At 36.4% G+C, this 17,750-nt stretch overlaps 4 protein-coding genes across 4 annotated transcripts; 1 reads left to right on the top strand and 3 right to left on the bottom strand.

Moving 5' to 3' along the window:
- Positions 1–2,397: 2,397 nt before the first annotated feature.
- Positions 2,398–5,449, bottom strand: LOC104746295 (la-related protein 6C-like). Its single transcript, XM_010467741.2, has 10 exons — positions 4,564–5,449; positions 4,252–4,333; positions 4,079–4,173; positions 3,920–3,991; positions 3,754–3,833; positions 3,602–3,680; positions 3,468–3,515; positions 3,312–3,380; positions 3,092–3,217; positions 2,398–3,008 (listed from the first exon to the last, which is right to left on the bottom strand). Exons 1-10 carry the CDS (start codon positions 5,011–5,013, stop codon positions 2,739–2,741), a joined length of 1,371 nt encoding a protein of 456 aa, XP_010466043.1. The 5' UTR covers positions 5,014–5,449; the 3' UTR covers positions 2,398–2,738.
- Positions 5,450–8,300: 2,851 nt separating this feature from the next.
- Positions 8,301–10,163, bottom strand: LOC104748314 (F-box/FBD/LRR-repeat protein At2g26030-like). The gene is made up of 4 exons (XM_010469978.3): positions 10,081–10,163; positions 9,039–9,983; positions 8,818–8,958; positions 8,301–8,725 (listed from the first exon to the last, which is right to left on the bottom strand). The coding sequence occupies exons 2-4, from the start codon at positions 9,963–9,965 to the stop codon at positions 8,390–8,392; spliced, it is 1,404 nt and encodes a 467-aa protein (XP_010468280.3). The 5' UTR covers positions 9,966–9,983; positions 10,081–10,163; the 3' UTR covers positions 8,301–8,389.
- Positions 10,164–10,708: 545 nt separating this feature from the next.
- Positions 10,709–13,937, bottom strand: LOC104746294 (uncharacterized). Its single transcript, XM_019236496.2, has 9 exons — positions 13,244–13,937; positions 12,941–13,043; positions 12,667–12,841; positions 12,060–12,192; positions 11,843–11,963; positions 11,532–11,706; positions 11,372–11,431; positions 11,180–11,291; positions 10,709–11,106 (listed from the first exon to the last, which is right to left on the bottom strand). The coding sequence occupies exons 1-8, from the start codon at positions 13,585–13,587 to the stop codon at positions 11,197–11,199; spliced, it is 1,206 nt and encodes a 401-aa protein (XP_019092041.2). The 5' UTR covers positions 13,588–13,937; the 3' UTR covers positions 10,709–11,106; positions 11,180–11,196.
- Positions 13,938–16,152: 2,215 nt separating this feature from the next.
- Positions 16,153–17,167, top strand: LOC147926440 (uncharacterized). Its single transcript, XM_087487067.1, has 3 exons — positions 16,153–16,461; positions 16,542–16,724; positions 17,021–17,167. The coding sequence occupies exons 1-3, from the start codon at positions 16,153–16,155 to the stop codon at positions 17,165–17,167; spliced, it is 639 nt and encodes a 212-aa protein (XP_087343193.1).
- The last annotated feature ends 583 nt before the right edge of the window (positions 17,168–17,750 follow it).

Here is a 17,750-nt window from a genome sequence, read left to right as displayed (position 1 = left end):
TGCAATTATATTTTCTCTAGTGGGAAACAAAGGTCACCGAGGACGCTAAATTAAAATTTATTACTAATTAACTAGTTAAGTAAACTATAGATAGAATACAAATTATTTCGCTCTGAAAATCAGGATTACGTTTACACACTCCATCAATTTTGATTGGATGTACCTGCTTGTTCTTGAATAATGGATCGCTTATGTTGTAACCTAACCACTTTCGTTGTATTCGGACAGTGCGCATATCAATTTCAATTATTTTAATAGATTTCATCGTTTTCAATATACGTGCTTGATCCACATCTCTAAGTTTTTTTTTTCTCCTTTTCTCACTAACTCTTGATTTGATAATCTCTCTCGAATATTTTACAAGATCTAGATATTATTAGTTTAATTCTTTCCATGTTCCATCTAACAATCAGTATAGGTACGTATAGACAGTAATTATGAAGTTGGTTACTAGTATCGCATGTTTTGGTGTCATGAAAATATTAATATACATGGGCATGGCCATCAATTTCCACCCTTAGATGGCTGTATTAATATGGCAGTAAAATTAGGTTCTGTTTCAATTAAAGATTACAGAATTAATAATAATCTATGCTATTAAAACAGAAGTACTCACTAGACTCAAATTGGACCATGATTTTGTTTTGGTATATTTTTCGTTAAAAGTGATTGGAGAATCACTTAATTAAATTAAATTAATCTATAGTTTAGATTTGTCTAAATGACCATTATACCCCTTGCTCGACCACTTAATTATGACCGGGTCGGGACGCAGATCCTCTTTAATCCAGAAATAGAAGAAATAAAACTCGCGGATCTGTTTGTACTCCAGGTTTATAATATTCGGATCATGTATGTTGTTTGATTCAAGAATAATTGTTTTTGTCGCCAAACAGATGTATAATCCCTATAAATAAGGAAACTGGTATCCGAGTATTTAATGACTTCAGTAATATCAAATATTAACTACTACCATACAAAATCCCTATAATTATTACGAATATTAATAATAATGAGAAATCATTAATACTTATGAATTGTGACTTTGTTGCTTCCAAAATAATCAATAGATTAAATACGAAATTGTATTTATATGTAAACTTATTTGATTTGCTTTTATATTGTGAGATATTTACGAAAACAACAAATCAACTTAATACAATTAAATAAAAATAAATCATCATTTAGTTTAAATTTTTCAATATTTCCTTAACGAAATTATAGTAATTAATTATGATTAGTATAGATGGAAAGAATAAAAAATGCATAAGTTATATATATGTAAAGTTGTAAACTAATTTACAGAAAATGTGTACTGTATATCCCACATCGACTAAATATTTTTGAATATGGTTCATAATCACTATAAATATATGACTAATATGTTTTGTATACAAATGAGCAGGAAGTTTGATTTATCATGTATCCAAATTTAACCGTTTAATTTGGTTCTATATTTGAGCATATTTAAACTTTTAAAAAGTAAACATATTATAATATATTTATGTTTTTTAAAAAAGTTTAAGAGATTATAAATATTTAAACTTTTATAGAATGTTTAAATTATTATAAATATTTGAACTCCGTCGAAAGTTTAAAATATTATAATATATTTAAGTCTATAAAATATTTAAGTAATATTACTATTTTTACTTTTAAAATTTTTAAAATATAAAAAAGTTTGAGTTAAACCCGTTAAAACAAGTATTTTTATCAAACTATAAATTAAATTGGTTTTTTAAATTTTTGTTAATATTTGATATATCAAATATTAACTTCTAAATGATAACCTAAATATATCTAATCTCACTATAAATATAATGGTTTCCTAACCATTAAAATATCTCGTACTAAAATTTAACAAGCAACTTCTCCTCTTTTGACGACAAACCAAAATAAATAAAAACTCATCCTCTTACAAAACTACTATCCGATATTGCGGTGTGTCTGTTTCCGTGAAAAGCTACATTTTACAAACTATTTACTCTATTAGGATTTCCAATTTACTGTATAACCCCAAATATACAAATAAACACTATATAAACAAAGAAAATAAATCAAAATAAAAAACTATATTATAAAAATACAAATTACAAAAAAAAATAACTAACAAAATATATAATTCCGTGCTGTAGCACGGGGTATCACCTAGTTAATAGTATGATACTTTGTTAGTTTCCGTGACAACTATTGTTATGAAATTCAAATTACTAGAAAACCTTGGCGTAAAAAATCATTGAGCCTTTTGCTATCCCAATACTGTACTCTTATAGTCTTATTTATCTTTTCAGTTATTTTTAGAAAAAAAAAATTGATTAGTTTTCAATTAATCTTTCAGTCACTTATCCAGTCCATTCATCTAATTCAAAACAAAGAGTTGAGAGATACACAGTAGGGTTGCAAACTTGCAATTCTTGTGCTATAAACCCTTCATTATTCAAAATAGTAATCTCACAAAAATAAAATATATTAAACATACAAAAAAAAATTGCCCAAGTTAGAGAATTGAAAAGAATGAAATAAGGTATATAAAACGAACACTCAAAAAAAATGTCACCATGCCTTCATCATATAGTTCATTCACTATCTTCTCCCAAAGTCATATGCCTTGCTTCTGTGAACGCATCTTAGAAAAAGCGAACCCATATATGTATTATTTGGTTAATTAACTCTCTAAAACTTTTACCTCTATTATAGTAAATGAATAATAAACTGTAGTCGTTGTGGTGGTGAATAATTTAGAGATTGTTAGGTGAGAGTGAGATGGAGGAAGGTTTGCCACGTCCCATGGTGAAGCCTCTGGTTCCATCAGGCATTCTTGGTCCCTTTGTTGCTGTTTTGGGAGACGAAGATTCGTGTGAGCTTAGGCTGGGTGTCCCGAGGCTGACTCCGAGCCCAATCCCGAAGCTACGTCCTCCTCCTCCTCCTACTGCGTAGCTTCTTGGGGATCGTCCTCGTCCTTTTCCTCTCCCTTTACCCCACAGTCCACCAACATTGTTGTCATCACCCTAACGTGCACAGCAAGAAAATTTAGTTTGTATATATATATGAGAAAAAAAACATATCGTGGGGATTAAGAAACATTACTTACGTCATTATCAAGCTGTGATTCGGTTAAATGGTGACGCGGAGAGTCTTCTCCTGATTCATAAGAAGGGAGTTCATCATCGATGAGGATCCCATCGAAGTTTCTTCGGCTCTTGAGCACCGATTTGGGCTGTACATAGCACACACATTATATTATTCTCAGAGCGTTTAAAGAGAAATGTGTGACTTAAGATTGAAGAAGAGAATTATATAAATTTACGTACCGAGCATCTAAGAAGCAGCCTCACGCGAAGCCCTTTCCTCCAGTTTCTTTCATCGTTCAGCTTCTCCACCTAGTATGGTCACATTTTCTATATATCTCAGAAACTAGTATACAAAGATTTGGATGAAAAGATAATTGTAAGTAAAGATTTACTCACAGCTCTTTCCGCGATAACAGTGTTGTCATACTCGATAAGTGCGTGAATCTTTGGAGTAAAACAAGAAGAATATATATGTTAAGCTCTTTAAGTACAAGTGGTAATAAATTAGAAACAGAGTCCATGGTACTTACTTTGTTGCTCATCAAGAAATCGCCTTTTGGACGAGAGGAGTTGGATTCTGGAGGATGACAGATACGAATGGCTTTGACGCTGAAACAAATAGAGTTGTTATTTATTTATTTTGAGAAGCAAAGTTTAAAATGAAAGTAAAAAGCCTTCTTACTTTCCAATAACACCAAAGATCTTCTCAAGGTTCTGGTAAGAATGATCATCTGGCAAATTCTCTGCAACGACAGTCCGACCCTACAGAACAATACAAGAACTTGGTATATAGTTGATTACAAATAAGATGAAGCTCTTTCATGATATTCAAGGGAACATTTACGTACCTGCAATTCCTCTCTGTCTCTTTCAGTAAATGGACTTGTACGCTTAACTTTCTTGCCATCTTCACTCACAACCTTAATTTTATTCACAAAGATCTCTTACTTGGATCTTACATTGTTTGGTTGGTAACTAGAGAATATATAAAGAAAGAAGAAGCTTACAAGCTTTGAAGAGGAGCGTAGAGCAAGTGAAACTAAGTGGTGGTTACTCGTCAAAGCCTTGATCTTCTTGGTCGAAGCGATATAGGATATGGGCACTGTGTTTTAAACCATATGAATGCAAAACAGATCTTCATATATATATAGATAGTTAGAAGAAAACAATTTATTCTTACCATAACCTTCAATGTCTTTGCTTATGTGCTTTGAAATGGACTCGTTTGCTAGGAGACTCATGTCCGTAAACTGGTACTCAACCTATAAAAGGGGTTTCTTGTGATTCAAGATACGTTTTTTAATTGAACTAGAATGAAAAAGGCTTAACCAGAGTTGATTTGTTTGGTATAAAATTAATCGTTATGTGCAATTACACCAACTAAATAACAGAATTAAAATCATATGATCATAAATAATTGTAAATATGATCTCATGACGTACGTAAAAAGTAAACAGAGGAAATTAAAAAAAAAAAAAAAAAGTGAATAAACCTGTTTGACGATCTTAAGTCGGAGATCATCGGAAAGCAAATTCTTGGACGAAGAAGACGAGCTCTGATTAACCGGAAACTGAACAGCCGGACTCGGAATGTAAAACGCAGCAGCGGGATCATGAACATGTTGATGCTGAGCAGTAGGATCTCCTCCTCCAACGTAGATCCAATCCGAAGACTGAGCACCAACGCCTGTTCCTCCTGCGGCGCCGCATCCTCCAATGCAACCGCCGTTGTAATGGAAACAAGGGTAAAAGTAACCGGAAATCGGGGAGACCTGCGGTGCTGGTACGGTGGTATGCGATCGCGGTACAAATTCAGGTGCTTGAGCGTTGAATTTGAACGACGTCGTCTGAGCGCCTGAAGATCCGCCGCCTCCGTCTAATAGTTTCTTCTCCGTTGTCTCCTTCGTGCCGGACGCTACCTCGTCTCGCTGCATCTGCGCCATATTACTCTCACTACTCTACAAAAAAATCTCTTAACAAAAATATATTTTTTTTTTTGGTTTTTTTTTGTTGTTTGGTATATTTTTTTTTTGAGTTAAGTTTTTGTTTTTTTTTTTCAATCTAAACAAAATATGAATAGTGATGTTGTTTCTACCTTTTTCTATTAATTTGATTTGATTTCTTCTTCTCGAAATTTTCTCACTCTCCTAATTATTTTCAAAACATGGAAAAAACTTTTGAAGCCTTAGTTTTTTCGCGCAAATTATGGTTTTTTAACGAGAAAAATAAGCTTCCATGTTTGACTGTGTATTTAACTTTTTTTTTTCCTCTCAAATTTTTAATATTTTTTTTATAGCAAATCTCTTTTTTTTTTTTTTTTTTTTTTTTTGGTAGGGGAGGAGGTATAAAGATAGAGTAATTAATAAAGTAAATAAACGTAAGAGATACTTTGCTCAATCAAAAGTTGATAAACCATATTTTCATCGACTAAACTTTGTTTATCTGAAAACTAGGTACAAAGAGCATTATACTGTCGAACAGTCGAAGTCATGTCGATATAAAGTTATAAACCATCCAATTAGAGGTGACATAATCTTATAGCGTGAAAAACGTATTATTGCGACTTTTGGCCCGGGCTATATCACCCGCTCGATATTAGTCTAAAATTCTAGTCGTATAAACTTCATAACAAACTGTATTGCATTTTTTCGATATATGGTCCAAGTTTTTGACAAACTGTCCAAACTAGTATAAAAGATTCATATATCTTTCTTTTGTTATGAACCTATATTTATTTGCACAATTTAGTTATATTTATTCCATTAATTTGTAACTATCGTTTAATGTTAATTATAACATCCCCCTCATGCATTTTTCTATTTCTTCGACCAAAGTTTTAGGCAAAAATGGAGTATTAATTAATTTTCTGTTGATCCGGATTGTACGTGAGTCGCTGAGTTTCGAATCACAATTTAACAAGATAAAAGCCAAGAACATTTCCTTTTGTTGGAATAAAACTGAACTGAAACAATATCAGATAACATAGATATTATATCATATAGCCGTATGTCAATAATAATCGAAGCAAAAAAAAAAAAAAATCGAAGCAAATTAAAAGCATTTCCACCATCAACAAAACCAAGCATCTCTCTCTCATAACCTTTTTATTGTTCGGAATGATGAATCTCATGCACAAACGCACGAGTATCATCTCATGAAAATAACTAAAGAAATCTTCAAAAGCCACCCAAAAATATAAAATCAAACTAGAACGGACGTTTTGCTCATTCTCGTTGCCCTAAACTTCGTTTCCCTAATCCTTGTTGCGGTAACATTTGGTGCCCATTTTGTAGTTGCGGTATGCTTTGTTGCGGTAATCCTCCATGCAATTGCCACATATGGTTAACAAAGCTTTGTTGCCTTAATTGTTGCTGCATCAATCTTTCTGGTGGTGTTGCAAGAAGTTGTGACCCCGTGTTAGTAGTTAGGTTAAGACTTGGATTCTGAAAGACCCTTATAATCTCTTCCGGCAATACATCTACATTGGTAATCCCTGTTTCATTCAGTATATCCTTGATATTTTTTGTAACTCTATCATGTTCCACATCGAGGCTGTAGATGGCTACATATATTTCAAACAAACAAAGAAACAAAAACATATCAATATAAAATGATCTAAAATTTGTAAATAAAAAACAAGAAAACTGATACAATATGATATATACACTAGACGAAGACTAATTAAGTTATATATTACCATGATCCAAGAACTGTTTGCAGATAGGGAGGTCGAGATCCTTGAGCTTACTCTTCTCTTCCTTGAGAGAATCAATAAATGGTCGGAGTTTAACACATTTCCCTGAAAGTGTCCCGGTTTTCTCAATGTCTTCCATGAACGACTTCACTGGATCACTCGTCGGTACCACAGGAGTCCTATTAGAATATGTACTGGACGAAAAAGTTTAGTGAAAATTTGTATTGCAAGATAATTTGTTAAAATGATCTAATATCTACATATTTGTATCGTCTGGCGGATCAGTGCCTACTTTTTCAATACTAAGGTGATGGGAAATAATCAGTTTGTGCAACTTGTGTGAGCCAACAATTAAAGGGGAAGATAATTTAAAAGTTAGAAAAAAAAAGTTAAAACCCTAGGTACGCCCCTGTTGTTCCTCTTTTCCAAAAGAAAAAAAAAAGTGAAAAATCATAATTTATAATAATGGTATAGATTAAAAACAAGGCACAGATGAGAGAATACGTGTTTGATGATGGTGTTGCTGCGGAAGTGTTCATCGTTGAGTAAGTTCTCCGAGTTAGGATTAACAAAAGAGCTACGGTTCTCGTTCCTTTCACTCTATCAGAAAACCCTAGTTTTATAATACTAGTATTTACCCTTTGCTAATTAATGAACAAGGATAACTAGTTAAAATCTTATCTTATAACCTAAAAAAATATGATATAAATTAGATTTTTTTGCATATTCTTAATTTAAGAGTCTTATAATTAAACCTCATTTTTTTTTTATAACATGTTCGTTTAACTTATTATTCTACCTAAAAATAATATAATAAGTTAATAATATCTGATGTTTGGTTGTTTTTCTTCATTTATATTTTTGTAAATTCCAGTAGTAACCTCCTTTAGAGCACTTTCATATTCAACAAAAGGCTATATGAGACCTTTTTCTATCAGCTTCAAGCCTTCATTTAACAAAACTTGTAACTAAGCTAATACTCATCTTAGGTTCTGATGCATAACAAAATCCGTACTGAACTAAGAGTATGCAAAAAAGGAAAAGAATTAAACAATTGGCTTGGTCTCAAATTAAAACAAATTCAGCAAAACATATATTGATATATATCTTATAATTGATTCTAGTTTAGAACTCAAAAAGGACAAACATTTGAAACAACTCGAAAAAGGGTGCACTAGCTTGCAAGCAAATTCAGAAAATGAAACGCTTACAAGTCTCACATTCAAGATACCTTTAAGTTACCTGCGAAGGATGAGACTAAATCAGTCCAGGGACATATTCTTGTGCGTGCATCATTCAGATCTTGCAAATGTGTTCTCCTTTATATATGTACCTTCCCAAATCAGTTTCACAACCTGCCCTGGCTAATTCTGACCCCCTAGTAAAAGCATATATATATATATTCAAATTGCACCTACCAGATATAGTTAACAAGATATCTTCATGTTCCGATATGGTTAACAGATTCGTTGTATCGTGGGTTTGTAAACTCTAGATTAACACATAATATACGTTTGTTTTGTCGGCAAAAAAAAAGAGAAAATGTTTCAATCCCAAAATGTAGAGAAACCAAAAATAATACTTAAGAGTCTCCCAAAAGGTTATTATCCCTCACTCAAATTTATTCATAACAAAAGATTCCCTAAATCAATAGTGATGATCTCACAGCGAGGAGAAAGCTTAGTGAATGTACTAAGTTCCTTGAAGATATCTGAAACTTTCTTTGCTCTAGAAGAAGCTTTCTTTGCCCTAGCATAAACTTTCATTGCTTCAGAAGACTCTTTGAAACACAGAATGAGTTTCTGGAGAACTACTGAATTCTCAAGAAAATACCTCACAAGTGTCTTCACGGGTTCATCCAGCATAACGTCTTTTAATTTGATCTCAACACACTCCAGATTCAATACCATAAACTGGGGTACACCACTAAGTTTGATTTCCCTTGTAACAACAATAACGTCCTGCAAACGGACAAACAAGCACAGTATACAAATATATCAACAGTGTACTCTTTAACTTACTAACCAAATCGCAGATTCAATCAGATCCTTACCAATATGAGATTTTTCAGGTTTGGGAAGCTCTCTAGAAAGGCTGGAATTAGTTCTAACATGTCACTATAAATTTCAGCTTGCAAACGAGTCACGTTATCAAATTTGCGAATCCGTCCCAGTTCGGAATAATGAAAGAGGACCTGCAAGAAGAAAAAAAATAAATATACATATTGTTAGAGGATACACATTAATTTCGATTCTTTAGAATATAAAAAATTACCTTTAGAGTAGACTCAGAGATGATCATATGTCTTACAGTAGAGATACCATTGAGAAAATCACGGATAGCATTTTTCCTCTCTCTATACGAAGTGCTTCCACGGTCAACATGAAATTCACTACCGATCTCGATCATGGAAAGAGAGGTCAGATTCTTCAGCACAATCCTATCAGATTGATCATCACTGAAGTACATATACTTGAGGTTCGGAGCATCAATCTCAAAGGTAAAAACAGTATCAGTGTCATTAGTATCAAATGAGAAAATAAAGCTTTTAAGAGTCTGAGACTTCACACGCAGAGACGACACATTTTTCTGGCGCTCATGATAATCGTAAGGCAAAGCCAAGGCAAACTCTTCAAGAACAGGACAACCAGAGATGAGCTTCTCCATGAACAGAGGATCTTCATCATCGTACGAAACGTCTGCTAGATGCAAGATCTTCAGACAAGGCAGAGAAACACCAACCGCGGGATTCAAATCCGACAACCCTACGTTCGCAAGCTTCAAAGACACCAATGTGTTGCTGTTGTAAATCTTGTCAGTCAAGTAATCTCGGCCAGAACGTTCCATAAGAGACTCAACTTCTAGATGTTGGACTCCACGCTCAACCACTGTTTCGATCCAGTTCACAAATTCCTCTCTGTAGTCACTGGTTTCGTCGTACTGTACCTTGAACTTTTGGACTCGTGAGCCGTTGTTGTGGTTGAAGTTCAGGTAAGTGTCGATGAAGCACTTAGCGCCCGGAGGGGATTCGCCATAGGAAGGGTAGTCATCGTGAAACAGTTCGAGCCCTGGGACACTTAGCCATAGTGATTCCCATCTCTTCGATAAAACACTTGTTCTTACTGAATCGTTGGTCGCAAGGAACGAGAGGATATGCGTCAGCAAAGAATCTGGCAGGTTGCTGATTCTATCGCTACTCATGACGATAAAACGAAAACCCTAATTTTTCATTATAAAAACAATGACATCAAAAGTCTAGAATGAATCGAGCTAGGGTAAAAGATGATTACATGAAAGGTAAAAATAAAGAACTCACCGTTGCTTTAACTTGTTTAATTTTCTGGCCGGGGATTTTTTTTTTTTGTTTTGGTTTACGGAGGAGCAAAATGATAACTGATGATGAGCACTAAAGCCACTAATGGAATAGTGGGTAAATATATTTACTTCCAAAACGAATCCTTTTCTCTAAAAATCCGGAAATCCTCAGTACACTCAATTTTGAAAATACCAAATTTTGAAAATGTAGAAACCGTATCTTAATTTGATATGGTTACTTATTTTGATTACGGGTTTGATTCAAAAAATTTAAAAAAAATAGTCGGTTTGGAAGTTTGGAATCCAAATCGCTGTGATTGAGCGAAAGCAGCAGGACTCTGTTTTGACGTTAGCTTAATTTTTTTGAAGAATAGCCCATGTATGTAGCTCTCTCTGCCTTTGGCTATTTCTACCATAAAGAACCTTAAGGTTTATAGTTATTGTCATTGAAGAGTGAACCATTGTTATTTGGTTTGGTTATTGGTAGGAACATGTTTAAAGATACATCTTTCGTTAATTATATTCCGCTAATGGTCATTTCACGACAGGACAATTTTGAAACATGAGCCAAACTTTCATTCTGAAATAGGAAATGATTTTTGTCAGTCTATATACCAAAAGGGTAAATATTAGAAACAAACTCCAAAAAGGCTGCACTTGCAAGCAAATTCAGAAAACGCAATATGCTACAAGTCTCACATTCGAGATACCTTTATAGTCTTTTAACTTACACCTTTGAAGGAGACTAAATCAATACAACGGCTTTGTCGGGTTTCCTGAACTGACCTCTACTGATCCAAAAAAAAATGTCCAGGAAATCGATCCGACTTTGTGGAGAACTGTGTTTTGCCTACGTGGAAAATATTATAAAAACTGGCAACTTCCTAAAAGAGTCATTGTTCAGTCTTGATGAAGTGGTTGGTCAGATGTTTTGAGACCGATGCGTCTTCCAGACTTCAAGTGAACCAACTTCAAAGAGTTCTAACAGCTTCTCATCGCATATGACTCTCCTCTCGCCAGAAGGATCCTAAGTTATGAAAATGGTGTAAAGAAGCAAACAAGTAAGAGAAAAACCATAGTGTAGAGAGCAAACGTCATACCTGAAGATTATTCTGTTTTATTTCTCGAGCTTGACTACTGCATCTGAAAGTGGAAGGGGAGCAAGAACTTCCGTCTTCTGCTTTTTATCTTCCTTGTTTGGTTCCTCACTATCTGTGTCAGACCAAATGCATATGCTTTGTTTATACCATGATGAGAAAAGGGACAAGTTGAGATTCATCTAGCTTTCTTACCTCCATCTGATTCCATTTTTTGCTTTCCATTGTTTGGGGAGTTAGAGCTAATTGATTCTCCTAGACCAGAGACAAACAACAATTAGTATATGGCTAAAATGCCAAAACCGGGAAAAAGATGGCTCCCGTAAAATGTAAGAACTTTGCAGTCATCAAATACCTGCATTATCCTCTAGAGGCCATATGTGTTTTGTTAGCAGTTTATTCATCTGAAACATATTGATTGACTCGAACGGGAACAGAGATCGCAATGGCTCATTGCATATTATTGTGCGTCCATCATTCGGATCTTGCAATTTGTTCTCCTTTATGTACTTCCAAAGCAATTTCACCACCTAAAACCATTCACCAGACAAAATGTTAAAACAAGGGATTTGGTTACGATAAATTAGATAAGTAACTTGGAAATTTAAGCTCAGATCTTGAGTTATATAACGAAGAGAAACTAATTCCCTCGAGTCAGACATGTACCTCTGTCCTGGCTAATTCTGTCACCCCAGTAAATGCCTGAAGCTCTGGCGAGAGGCTGCAAATTTTAGCAAAGCCGCCGCCTCCTCCTTTTCTCTTGGGCTTCTCTACCGACTTGGCAGGCCTATTTGATAGAGAAAACTTTAGTTTATGAGAATCAGAGTGGCAATAACTAGCTGGACAATACAAAAGCTGCGTGAGAAAGAGAGAACTAACGAACGTTTTTCTCTTGCGTTTCCGCAAATTCCTAACTTCCTCATCTTCACTTTCTTCTACCTTATTCTCTCCCACTTCTTCGTTTTGTTCCCCTTTCTTGTCTGTTCCCTCCGATGCCTCATCTTCAGCATCATATTCTTGTGGAAAAAAACAAAAAAGTCATTTCATTATACTTGCATAACACAAACTCAGAAACTGCTGTCTACAACCCTAAAAAGGTACTCAGGAAATATATAATACCGTACAACAAAATAAATTGATGTTAATTGGAGTGGTCTCTTGCACAAATATATAAGCATCTTAACAACACAACGCTAGGGGAAAATTCTTTCCACACAGTTACACATGATCAGTCTCTACAGAGGAGTACTCCACATGATACAACTTCGCCTATCAAGCAACTTAGGATCAATGCACCACATGATACAACTTCTTAGCCTATCAAGCAACTTAGGATCATCAACGCAGTCCAATGTGACTGTACCAGACGCATCAAGTCCATGAAGAATTTAATTAAGCAGAAATCTAAATACTAGAGCTTTTATAGTTATATTATAAACACCACCCTACAGAAAACTGTGACAGCAGTATAACAATGAGAAGGAAATTACCATCTCCCTCGCCTAAGGGCCAAATATGCTTGGATAAAGCCTTGTTCATTAGAAACATATTAATGGTCTTGACACGGAACAAGGAATGAAGCAACTCGTCACACACAATCTTCCTCCCGTCCTTTGGGTCCTGCAAACCCTTCTCTTTGATATAAGCCCACAATTTCTTCACAACCTGAATAAAAAATATACACACAGGGGGACAAAAAGAATGAAGTAAATTCCACTCTAAAGCATCGCATTACACTTTGTAGAACAAAGACAGAACAAGTACCTCGGTTCGACCTAACTGAGATGTTCCAACAACCTTCTCAAGCTGTGGAGATAGTTGAGATACTTTGGCAAAACCACCTCCTCGTTTCTTGGCCTTTACTGGCCTAACACATTAACAATGAACATGTTTATTTAAACCCCACACTAATGAATCATTTTGATTGGTTGGTTCGATCGAAACGATTCCTATAGAAAAACTCAATTTTTATTTTGTGTGTGATCAACTGATCATCGAATCATTGGAATTGGAATTCAAAAGAATCCAACTTTGACATAAACCAGAATCAATACAAAGAGAAATTACCGTTCCTCCTTCTTCTCCTCACTTTCACTTCCTCCATCTCCGTCAGCTAATTCAATCGCCGCCTTGATTCCGTCGGCATCAATGTCTTCTTCTTCTTCTTCTGCCTTAGGGGTCTCTTCCTCTTCTTCTTCTGCCTTAGGGGTCTCTTCCTCTTGTTCTTCTACAGCGCCATTGGTCTCGAGAAAAGCGTCGATTTGATCCCTAATGAAGGCTTTCTTATCAGTAAAGTCGACACCGAAATCCGCCTCGAGTTGACGACGGACGCTAGCCGGAGTCGCCTTTTCTAGGTCAGAGCTACCGAGAATCTCACGGAGTCGGGTCACCAGGTCCAAGTCGGAAACCATATTTTGTTTTTTCCGTTATCGAAGAAAAAAGAACGAAGCGGCTGATGCAAAGCCAGAAACCGATTCTCTCTCTCTCTCTCTCTTGATGTGGAGGAGGAGAACTTAGAGAAAGAGAAACGCCGTCGTTTTTGGGTACTTCACCCCTTGTTCCTCATTCTTTTCTTTAATTCATCATGTGTCTTCTTCTAGTAGGTGTTGTTCGAGTACGACCATGGCAAAACATTAACACGTTTTTTTGTGGTATTGTTTTAGTTATGATTTGATTGAAAAAAAAAACAAAAACAAAATAGTTTGGATATTTTTCTTCTCTAGAAGTTTCATCAACCAATCCAAAAAGTAAAGTACCGTACAAGTAAAGAGATTTCTTTATAAAAATGTGGTTTTAAGCAACCCTCGTGAAGCCATATCTGTCTAAGAAGACTGGACCACATAAGATGCAAATAAATCATATGAATGAAGGTTACGACTTTAATCTTAGAAAAGTAAAAGTTTTGATTCTAAAGTCAAGATAATTAGACCTTATTGGGAGAGAGCTGAGATTTATTTGCCTACACAAAAATTGAATAAAAGAAATAGAAGAGAAAGAGAACTAAACAATTCTAATATATAATGGCCTAACAAGATTGTGATAAATGATTATTATTTGAATATTATGATATGACAAACACTAATATGAGAAACATTAACACGTACGTTTATGATTTGTACATACATATGATTGTTTGCAAATTTACAATACAATATCAGGTTCACAATATGATTGTTTGCAAATTTGCAATACAATATCAGGTTCACAAACCAAGGGGGGGGGGGGGGGGGGGGGGGGAATATGGTCTACAATTACTATGTTTTATGTAAGTAAGTATATCTTCAGAAACCTATTTCTTCAATATATTCTTCATCTTCAGTTTAAGTCGTCAGCGGGATCTCTACCATGCTTCATAACTTGTAAACGATTATGAATTTGCTTTTCAGTCAGTCCCTCTGCCTGCATTAAATCGTGTATGTCTTTGGCTTTTGCATCTGAAATCAAAACAAAACAAAAAATCAAAAAGTTAGAAAAAATGGAGTAAGAGTTAAAAAAGAATAGACCAAAAAAAAGAAAGGAATAATATGAGAATCTTATATATTATGAGAAGGTTTTCTCCTAACTTTACATAACAAGACGACATTTAGCAGCATATATTTTCGACAGTTGTTCTCACTTTTCAATTATTAAATTCTTTAAATTTATTTTTCTTAATATTATATACATTATTTTTCATATTCACTAAATATAAATGATATTTTTGTACTAAAAAATATATTGACATTTATACAATGTTCTTTTAGTAATTATATATAGATATCATTTATCGATATTTTATATAATCACCATAACATTATATGCAGGTCGTAGCATTCAAATTGCTGGGCTTGTCAGTGATGCAGGTGTGAGGGATCCGCTAGCCCCTGCTCCAGTCATCGCCCCTGAAGGCGAGGGTGAAATTGTGCCGGAATAGACCCTGCGAGGCTTTGAAACTATGCCGTTTGTGGCTCTTATCGTTTAAGACTTATTTATGTTTTGCGCCCCCGTTTTTTTTTTAGTATGACTTGAATACTTTGAGGGTGGTTTATTAATTCCCCCTCCCTTTTGGTTGTGAATGATGGTAACGGTTGCTAAGTTTGCGAAGTTCTGTCATTGCAATTTATTACATATTTTTTTTTTTTGACGAGCTGGGGCGAGGCTTAGGCAAAGTTAGGATTTGCCACAGTCCCCCCCTTTTTGACGAGCTGGAGGCGAGACTTAGGCAAAGTTAGGATTTGCCGTAGTCCCCCCCTTTTTGACGAGCTGGGGCGAGACTTAGGTAAAGTTAGGATTTGCCATAGTCCCTCCCTTTTTGACGAGCTGGGGCGAGACTTAGGCAAAATTAGGATTTGCCATGGTCCCCCCCCCCTTTTTGACGAGCTGGGGCAAGACTTAGGCAAAGTTAGGATTTGCCGTAGTCCCCCCCTTTTTGACGAGCTGGGGCGAGACTTAGGTAAAGTTAGGATTTGCCATAGTCCCTCCCTTTTTGACGAGCTGGGGCGAGACTTAGGCAAAATTAGGATTTGCCATGGTCCCCCCCCCTTTTTGACGAGCTGGGGCAAGACTTAGGCAAAGTTAGGATTTGCCATAGTCCCCCCCTTTTTTTGACGAGCTAGGGCGTTAATGCGCTAAGTGGCTGCAACTCTTGGACCCTTCGGCTTCGCTGTATTAATTGTTTGGTTTAAATGGTGAATTGCTTTTCCAAGGCGTTTCTCATCATTACCGCATGCGGATGTTGCGTGTGGCGCGATTTTTATTGCGAGACGCCGGTTGGCTGGGGAGGGAGGTGCATTAAATGCGGGAAAGTGGACGGGCGTCTAGTTAACCGTCGTGTCGCTTCATTTCTGCCTTGTCTTTGCTATATAAAGGGAGGCGTGGGTGGGCGAAAGTGGATCATGCAACCTTCTCTTCATCTTTTCTTTATTTCAGTTTGCTGACAATCTTTCCTTGCTTCATACTCTCCTCCTCCTTCTCCGCTTCGATCATGAGTAGCTCCAATGACTCGGGGGGAATGGGTTCCGGTGAATCGCAGTGAACAGATTGTTTTCGGTCGTCCTCGAACTGGCCGTTCTCCGTCGCCAGTTCGTGTCGATCCGGCTCAGCCTAGTGATGGGTCAGGTCGATTCATTGAAGCTCGTCCTAACGATCTGTTCTTTCTGTGGAGAAGCCCACCAGTTGCTGCTGCGTCACCACCGTTTCGACCACTGCCGCGGAACTTCGTTCTGGGTGTTGCTGAGATTCCGGTGGAGTTCCTTCAGTCCTTGAGTCCCGACGAAAGGCGTCTGGCGGTTGGCTGGTTTAGGACGGTTAGTTCGTCATGTTGAGCTTTCTACTGTCTAGTTCGACCTTCTAACTATTTTGCTTCTTTCTTTCTTGTTATTGGTAGATCGAGATTCAGCACCGGGCCTACCGTTGCCAACATGAGTTTCTGGTCAAGCAGATCATGGACCTTGAGATGGGGATGCGGAAATTGGAGGCTGGGCCAGAGGATTGGGAGCAATTTGGGTTCGGGAAGTTCTGTGCGTTGCCTTTCTGGCTCCGTGACCGAGTTCGTGTTTACAGCCGTAAAGTCCGTGAGAGTCGCTGAGGGTGCTCGGCGTATTATATGTCTTTATCGGTTGATGAACCGTTTCCTTCTTTTTTTTTTGGTACCCGTGTGTTGGGTTACTTACTATTCTCGGAACTTTTGTATTACGGTTGGTCGTAATATGTATTTTTTGTTGAACGCTTTACCCGCTCGGCGAGTTTTATTTTCAGGTGTTTATGTTATATTTGGGTTATCCTCAACAGTGAGACGTCTCTCATCTTATTGTGTCGAGCCGAAAGTCCTTGTTCGGAACCGTTTTTTTTTGTCTGCTTTTGCAGGATGCGGCTGTTAGAGTTTGGGAGCGAGAAGCGTTGGATTCGCGTATTAAAGCTCGGCTTATTCCCTACTTTGGAACCGAAGAGATTGCGCGCTGGTGGCGGCTTATTTTGCTTGTCGGCCTTGGTTTATTTGGGAGCAATGGTTAGAGCTCGGCTTACGATTTACACTTCGCGTGGAGTGCAATTTATTATTATTTTGTTTTAGTCGGGACAACTGGCCAAATTGTCGACCTTGTTTGGTTGTATTTTTTTTTGCTTTTGGTTGTTGCCTGTATGATATTTGTCGATTTTTGCAAGACAATATGCTTAATAAAAGGAACGCAGGGATTTATCAAAGAAAATTGCATTCATAAGTAGTGGCTGCACCTTTTCAGGTTGCCTACCTACCCCTTTTTTTTTTTTTTTTTTTTAAAAGGATCAAGCCGATCGTAGTTCAAATTACATAGATATTAAATACTCCTAGATGGAAACAGAAATATAATATGCGTAATATATAAATTTCTTAATAGAAATAGCGCTTAAGGTTGCCAGCGTTCCAGGATCGCGGAATAGCTTCGCCGGACATGGTAATTAGTTCATAAACTCTCGGGCGAACAACTTTGGACACTTGGTACGGCCCTTCCCATTTTGCACCGAGCTTACCAGCGTTGAGCTCGGCGGTGTTTTCGAACACCTTGCGTAGAACGAGGTCTCCCTCGCTGAGGGATCGCAGGTTGACCTTTTTGTTATA

This window comes from Camelina sativa, chromosome 15, assembly GCF_030686135.1.
Source record: "Camelina sativa cultivar CO46 ecotype springtype chromosome 15, ASM3068613v1".
NCBI classification, from domain to species: Eukaryota; Viridiplantae; Streptophyta; class Magnoliopsida; order Brassicales; family Brassicaceae; genus Camelina; species Camelina sativa.
Note: the sequence above shows the minus strand (reverse complement) of the source record. Positions and strands in the feature narration are given on the sequence as shown.

Excerpts from the sequence above, each read along its gene's own strand:
- LOC104746295 (XM_010467741.2), bottom strand. The coding sequence starts at position 5,013 with ATGGCGCAGATGCAGCGAGACGAGGTAGCGTCCGGCACGAAGGAGACA. Across the intron at positions 3,516-3,601 it reads ATTTCTTGATGAGCAACAAA|ATTCACGCACTTATCGAGTA; the intron begins GTAAGTACCATG and ends TTTACTCCAAAG. Across the intron at positions 3,381-3,467 it reads CTGTTATCGCGGAAAGAGCT|GTGGAGAAGCTGAACGATGA; the intron begins GTGAGTAAATCT and ends TGACCATACTAG.
- LOC104748314 (XM_010469978.3), bottom strand. The coding sequence starts at position 9,965 with ATGAGTAGCGATAGAATCAGCAACCTGCCAGATTCTTTGCTGACGCAT. Across the intron at positions 8,959-9,038 it reads TCTCTGAGTCTACTCTAAAG|GTCCTCTTTCATTATTCCGA; the intron begins GTAATTTTTTAT and ends TTCTTCTTGCAG. Across the intron at positions 8,726-8,817 it reads ACCTGAAAAATCTCATATTG|GACGTTATTGTTGTTACAAG; the intron begins GTAAGGATCTGA and ends GTCCGTTTGCAG.
- LOC104746294 (XM_019236496.2), bottom strand. The coding sequence starts at position 13,587 with ATGGTTTCCGACTTGGACCTGGTGACCCGACTCCGTGAGATTCTCGGT. Across the intron at positions 12,842-12,940 it reads CTCAGTTAGGTCGAACCGAG|GTTGTGAAGAAATTGTGGGC; the intron begins GTACTTGTTCTG and ends TTTTTTATTCAG. Across the intron at positions 11,707-11,842 it reads CAGAATTAGCCAGGACAGAG|GTGGTGAAATTGCTTTGGAA; the intron begins GTACATGTCTGA and ends GAATGGTTTTAG.
- LOC147926440 (XM_087487067.1), top strand. The coding sequence starts at position 16,153 with ATGACTCGGGGGGAATGGGTTCCGGTGAATCGCAGTGAACAGATTGTT. Across the intron at positions 16,462-16,541 it reads CGGTTGGCTGGTTTAGGACG|ATCGAGATTCAGCACCGGGC; the intron begins GTTAGTTCGTCA and ends TGTTATTGGTAG. Across the intron at positions 16,725-17,020 it reads TTCGTGTTTACAGCCGTAAA|GATGCGGCTGTTAGAGTTTG; the intron begins GTCCGTGAGAGT and ends CTGCTTTTGCAG.